We start from the raw sequence: 7,482 nt of genomic DNA on the forward strand, positions 1-7,482 counted from the left end.
AACGAGGGTTGGTTCAAGTGGTAAGCAGTTTGATATCGTTTAAGTATGTCTTAAGTTCGAGTCTTTAAAAATGTAAAAAATTCTCGTTAGGAGACTCACCTACAAAAATTAAATATGCAACTCGTATCGATCTGAATTGGACAAAATAAAACCTTAATAATCGTGAGGACAATAAAAAAAGTATTAGATTGATTTAAAATATTTTTTAAGGATAAATTTAGACATGTGGTTTATCACATTTTAAACAGAAAAGATGGACCGCGACTTAGAATCCCAAGTTCGTGTTGAGAACATGGGAAAGCATTGAATTTTGGTACTGTGTTTTGCCTTTGCATGGACCAACCAATACCACATTTTAAATATGCATTTTAATTGAACAGGTTTGGTAGTTGGAAGATGCGTCTCGAGATTGGCAACTTTTTATAGTGCTATCATATCTGTATGTCTTAACCGCATACCGCAGTTTTAACAGCACTTATAAATTGCATCATCACTATCTGTTTATTCTAAAATTTGACTTTTTATTTATATATATATATATATACTTCAAAAAAGAAATTTGAATCCACCACCGGGCGTATTCTTTTAGGAGATAAAACTTTTTTGAAGATGAGACCAAACATATTTCGAAATATGGGAAAATTTTCTGAATAATTCATCATGTGTGGACAACTGGAGATTGACAGTGATCTATCTCAGTTATTTCTTGACCTACCTCCCATGAAGATGATGGAGACAGCACCCTCAACGGAATAACAATGGGAGAGAATCCATGGGGAAGAAGAAAGTAGAGAGATAATACAGTATTTAACATCTAAAATTTGATTAGCTTCTGATTATAATCCAGCATTTCTTTTTCTTTTTCTAGCAAAAAAGATTAAAGAAAACCCTGACAAAATAACAAAAAACACCGACAGAAAAATCAAATAAAACAAAACCAAAGATTGGCCTAGTAGCCCAGAAGCACTCTGAAAATGGCTCTCTTTTGCAACTTCTCCATTTTCCCAAAACCCTTCGTTCCCTCTTGCTCTTCTCAGAAAACCCAGTTCTCTAACCAAAACACCAAGCAAGACTCCATTTTCAGAATCAAAGGACCTGCAGCTCTGTCAGGCCACATTACCATAAGTGGCTCAAAAAACTCTTCTTTAGCCCTCTTAGCTGCCACTCTCTGCTGCTCAGGCAGTTCACTTCTGCACAATGTTCCCAATATCTCCGATATCCAGGCCATGGCTTCCATCCTGAGCTTTTTGGGTGCTAAAGTTGAGTCCTTTGATGGGAAAATGATGGTTAACAGTGATGGAGTTGACAAAGTGGAGGTGGATTCGGAGGAAATGAAGAAGATAAGAGGTGGGTTTTTCGTTATAGGGCCATTGCTGGCCAGGTTTGGTGAAGTTGTCGTGGCCTTGCCTGGCGGTTGTGATATTGGAAAGAGGCCTGTGGACCTCCATCTTCGAGGGTTAAGAGCTCTTGGTTCTGTTGTTGAACTGAGGCAAGTACAGTAATTTCACTTCTACTTTCTTCGCTTGATCTTTGTTGATTGACTATGGCAAGACTGTTTGGGGGTAATATGAGCTTGTTTTCGCAATGTGGCAGGGATGGGAAAGTGTGGGCACATGCTGCAAATGGAAAAGGATTGGTTGGGGGAAGATTCCGACTTGATTACCCGAGTGTTGGGGCAACTGCAACTCTTATGATGGCAGCATCCATGGCTGATGGGATAACCGTGCTTTCAAATGTGGCCAAAGTAATGATTGGAGGAATCCCCACTGATGTTTTAGTTCCCTGTTATGTAATGGGAAGAAATCTATAATTTCTGCTGTTCCTTATTTTCGGCTCTATATTTTGAACACAGGAACCAGAGGTGGTTGATATTGCTCATTTTCTGAACCACAGTGGGGCATTGATCGAAGGGGCCGGGACTGGCACTCTTGTTATCTGGGGAAAGAGCCAACTCTATGGTTCAGAATGTGTTATTAGACCGGATCGAATCGAAGTTGGCACCTTCATGATTGCTGCAGCAATTACTCGCTCATGCATCTCAATGTCCCCTGCCATTCCTTCCTCTGTTTCATGTTTGATCGACAAACTCTCAGAAGCTGGCTGCAAAATTTCACAGCTTGATCAGCACACACTACGGGTATGAAATTCTTACAGTAACTTGTTGTTTTGGCAACTTAAGTTTATTTTTTGTATGACCAGAAAACCATCAGCACAGGTTTCAGCTGTTCCTGCATACGTTGGTGATGATTTGAGAGGTTTCGGTATTAAGACTAGTCCATTTCCAGGATTTCCAACAGATCTGCAGCCTCAAATAATGGCACTTCTCACTACATGCACTGGTTCAAGCTTGGTGGAGGAGTCCGTGTTTGACAACCGTATGACTCATGGTATGTATGAACTGCCATAATATGACACCAATCAAGCATTGATTTTTCACTTTAATTTTTTCGTCAATGAAGAAAGGAGACAATGTTGCATGATTCTCTTTGTTCTCTTAAGCATTGTTGATTTTCTGATGCATATCAGCCCATTGCATGCTTGCTTGCTTCTTCCATGAAATCGGCAATAAGCATGTCTAATTTTCTCTTCGCCTTTGGATAGCAAGGGAACTGCAGAAGCTCGGTGCGAGAATTCAGGTTAGCAAGAGCAGCGCGATAGTTTTTGGTAAAGACGAAGGAAGGTAAGTATTTCCTTTTGGTACAGGGTTTTGGATGTTCGTTTAACTCATCAGAATCATTGACCATTTGATGATAACTTTTGGCAGTTCACTGTGTGGCTCTCCTGTTATTGCAAGGGACTTGAGAGGTGGGGCTTCACTTATATTGGCAGGATTGGCTGCAAAAGGAACCACTGAGATCCATAAAATTGAACATATTGAGCGAGGCTATGAGAAAATAGATACCAAGCTTCAAATTCTAGGAGCTGATATCGAAAGATCAACACCATTGCCTGTTCTAGTATAACTTCTTACTTCTCAAATCATGCAACCATTACAAGGATTTGCAGGTATACCCATTTCATTCGAATCCCCCAGCTGTTTAAACCACTAGGTAACCAATTATAAGACCTAAATTCGACCAGTATTCAAGCCCTTTTTTTTTTCTACGACGGAGGCCACAATTCAAGAATAAAAGGATGGATTTCAATTGTCTATATCCATCCTTGTTGCAACATATGCAGCTTTGTAAAATGACAATAATGTGATATTAATTGAACCTCATTCTCTTATTCCTGTTTGTCGACACCGTTTTTCGCCCGGGTGGGAAATAACTAGTACAACTTATGGGTTTTTTCTTTTGTTAAAAAGATTTTGAAATGTGAGGAGTCGTCATCAATCATTTTAAGATGCGACCGGGACACCATAAAACTGGATAATTTTAATAAAATATTTCTTATTTTATCAAAATATCAAGTTTAGGGTCTACGAAAATTCAGAAAACGGGTTCGGGAGTCAAGTTACGCGTGGGGAATGATTAACACCCTAACAGTGCCCAAAAATTGATATCTATTTGATTACCATATATTTGGATGCACAATCGAAAAGGATGTTCATTTATTTAAGCCAATAGTGTTCGCCCCTAGCATGAATGCGGGAGATAAACTATTATGCCTAATAACCAGATATTGCCTTGACTTTAAGAAATCATGATCCAGACTTGAAAAGGATGTCGACCTATTTCGGGAATCACCAGTAGTCACCCATGAGCATACTTGCAGGAGATATACCATTGATTCTTTGGTAAATCAACATTGCCTTAGTTGTGAAATAGAAATACAATCAAATAATCAATTATGTCAACCTAATTATACTAGATACTTAATTAAGGCTTTCCCTAACCTACAATGTCAAATTATGTAATTTAAAGAACATAGAGGGCTAAACCTAGAAATGGAGGCTCTAATATTAATCATATTTGATTTTAACCAATTATTGTATCGAATAATCGAGATGGTCCCTTGAGCATGAATGCGAGGGCCAACTCAGATTACTCCCTAAATTAGAGTACTAAAGTGAATTCTATACTAAAGTGGAGGCTCTGAATAATAACCTATTTAATTATGTTAAAGGAATTCCTAATTAAAGAAGTTTATGGATTAAAGTGTGAATAGTCTAAACCTAAGGACTAACATTGAAGCCTAAAAATTTCTAATAAGGACTTAATTTAAAGGAATCTAAAACTAAAGGGTTGATTTTAAAATCAAATAAATTAAAGAAAACATTAAATATAAAGAATATAAATTAAAAGCATCAAAATAAAATAAATTAACAAGCATACATAATTTGAATATACTAAAATTAACAATACAAATATAATAATAATAATAATAATAATAATAATAATAATAATAATAATAAACTAATTAATAACTTAAAAAATATAAAACTGAATTTATTAAATCAAATTAATATTAAGTTAATCAATAAAAATTAATCTGGGGATTAAATTGAAATAGGTAGAATAATTGAGGGGCTAAGTTAAAAATAACCATACAAGTTCAGAAAAGAGACCAAATTAAAATAAGTTAAAATTAAGCATGCAATTTCAGAAATAAAGTAATGACCTAAACATAAAAATGAGGGTAAACTAAGGGCATCTTAAAGCAATTTTCCATTTTTTATAAGCCAAATATGCGCTAATAAACAAAAATGCAAAAATTACAGGATTAGACCACTAAGATTAAAATAAAATTAAAACAATCACCACATGTAACCAAAATGCAAAAACACACGTAAAATAGAGGAATTAAAGTGAAATTCTTCCTTTCGTAACAAAAATATACTCAATAAAAATAGGTGAAATAGCACTATTAGGACATTAAAATTAAAATAAGATAAATATGCATGAAATTAGTAACCAGAATGTGAATTCACGAGTAAAGTAGGGGATCTCAACATAAATAACCTATAAATTTAAACCAAAATAATTAATTAAATGAAAAAAATTAAAATTTCAACCTAAGTACACACATTCAAACAGAATAATAAAAAAGGACGAACATGTGACTATTTTGTAAAAATACGGTAATAATGGAGGGACCTAAAGCGAAATAACCCCTAAACTTATGTTATAAAACCCATCTTTTTTTGTTTATTTCATTTTAAACCTGGAAACTAAAAAAGAAAGTCCTCCCTCTTTTCACTCTCTCAACCATTATCTCCTGCTGCCTCCCTCTTTCTCAATCGAAACCCGACGACCACTGTATATACTCCTTCTCGACCATCGTCCATGGTGGTCCAATGACCTTAATCGAACCCAAAACTCGCCCATAATCTTCACTTTATTCTTATGGACCCCTATTTGGGATCTAAAACACTAAACCGATACTCTAAACGCTTTAAAAATTTCCCCGACCCTTCGACTTAGCTCTTTCCGGCGACCCAAGACTGTGGTAGCTCTCAACTAGGCTCTAACGCTCATATCGGTCCCTTAACGCCACATGCAAGACTCCTAAGGATATTCTATCTTACCGATTCCTTTCCCGACGATTAGTTCTGAGGATGGAACACCAAACATCTATGAGATGGAGCCGAAGAGACCCAACCGACGCTCGCACAACTCAGGTGAACCCACACTACACTATTCTCTCTTTGCTTGGTTTCAAATGAAAGAAAAAATAAAAATAAAAGAAATATGTTGTTTTTATGTTTCGAATTAGATCTAGAAATTACCTTTAAAAAATGAAAAATGGGTTTATGTTGTTTTGGATCCCAGAGGAAAATTGAAGGGAAATATCCATGTAAGTTTTACTTTCAAAATGGAAGGGAGAGATCCCTTTTACATTGGTTTGTTTGGGGTTAATGTTTAACTCTCACTGTTACAACCAAAGTTTAGAATAAAATTCCATTTTTTTTCTTATTTCCTTTGAATACGATACTGTTCTGGATGATTTGGGATGATTTGGTGCTGATCAGACAAGCATGGCAACAGTTGTGGATGAGCTGGGATTGGTGCATCAACAGTAACCAGGGTATTGAATGCCCTGAATATTAAGGGATTGTTTTTCTCTTTTTTTCTTTTTTATTATTTTGGTAATAATGATAATATTATATTTATAAATATTTTGGGATAAAAAATGGTGATTACAACTGTCCCTCTTTGCTCATTGTTGTGGAACAATAATGAAGCAAATATAATAAGCATAATTTTTATTCGACCCAAAATACTGAAGTTCTTGAGGTATAATTTCTTCTTATTATAAACTGTTCACTCTCATCGGAAGAGTTCTTCTCATTATGAACTCTATAATAGAAATATTGATTCGCCTTCTTCTAATGATGGAATCGAACCAAGGTTGAATAAGTTCTTCTCATTCTGAACTTCTTCTCTCTTGCTGGATGAGTGCTTCTCATTATGAACTCTTTATTTATCCACCTCCTTTTGCAATGGTTGATTCCAGGTTGAACAAGTTCTTTTTATTAGGAACTTCTTCATTGGAAATGTTAATCCACATCCTTTTGTGATGGATTCGAACAAAGTGATGATGTTGATCCAATTCCTTATATATTGGATGAGCCAAGGTCGGCGTTGTTCTAACTCCTTATGTGATGGAATTGAGCTAAGGTTGAACAAGTTCTTCTCATTATGAACTTCTTCTCCATTATCATATGAATTATTCTCATTACGAACCCTTCCATTTGAAATGTTGATCCACCTAATTCTGTGATGGAATCGAGTGAAATTACGATGCTGATCAACTTCTTATATGATGGAATCTAGCAAAGTGCTGGTGCTGATCCAATTCCTTATGTGATGAATCGAGCTGCGGTTGAACAAGTTCTTCTCTTTATGAACTTCTTTTCCCTCATTGGATGAGTTCTTCTTATTACGAACCATTCCTTAGAAATGTTTGGTCTATCATCTCTTTGAATAATTTTACCTGCAAAATATCATCATGTGTCATTGATATGTATTTGAGGTACCCAGAGGGTAATGAACCAAAGGTCTTTAATTCTTTGCTGAGTTCCACTTCTTTCAAATATGAAAATATGGATTGAATCTTTGTTGAAACTAGTCTTTTTTTTCTCATGAAATCATGAAATGAAATCTTTGTTGACTCTTTGAATTCCTGTCAAATATTCAAAACTTGATGAAAAATGAATGTGTATGCTCCTATTTTGCAAATGCCTAAATATGCATGCATGATGCCAATTTAGTGTTGCAAATTCTATTGTCTAGTGAATCTCTGCTTCTTTATCTTCGCTGAGTTTTTTTCTTTGTTGGGTCTATCCTGGAAATAACACAACTCACTCGTATTGAAGCGATCTGGCCATTTCCTGGTAAATGGTTAACTTCTCTACACGAAAAAGTCAAGTTGAAGAATGATATTACTAAAAAGGTTTCTCAGGAGACAATCCTAAGAATGACTCAAACGACATTCTAGAGAAACAACCATAAGAAGGACTAAAACAATTTTCTAGAAAAATGATCCTAAGAAGGACAAAATAGTTTCTCAAAAATATATTTTACAGACATCTTCATG

General features: G+C 35.4%; 1 protein-coding gene across 1 annotated transcript; it reads left to right on the top strand.

The window, feature by feature from the left end:
* Window positions 1-940: 940 nt before the first annotated feature.
* Window positions 941-3,211, top strand: LOC120129129 (UDP-N-acetylglucosamine 1-carboxyvinyltransferase-like). The gene is made up of 7 exons (XM_039146717.1): window positions 941-1,489; window positions 1,594-1,744; window positions 1,853-2,137; window positions 2,216-2,387; window positions 2,602-2,680; window positions 2,765-3,006; window positions 3,114-3,211. Exons 1-6 carry the CDS (start codon window positions 975-977, stop codon window positions 2,961-2,963), a joined length of 1,401 nt encoding a protein of 466 aa, XP_039002648.1. The 5' UTR covers window positions 941-974; the 3' UTR covers window positions 2,964-3,006; window positions 3,114-3,211.
* Window positions 3,212-7,482: the final 4,271 nt, after the last annotated feature.

The sequence above is a fragment of the Hibiscus syriacus genome, unplaced genomic scaffold (genome assembly GCF_006381635.1).
Source record: "Hibiscus syriacus cultivar Baekdansim isolate YM2019G1 unplaced genomic scaffold, ASM638163v2 tig00110483_pilon, whole genome shotgun sequence".
Classification (NCBI taxonomy): Eukaryota; Viridiplantae; Streptophyta; class Magnoliopsida; order Malvales; family Malvaceae; genus Hibiscus; species Hibiscus syriacus.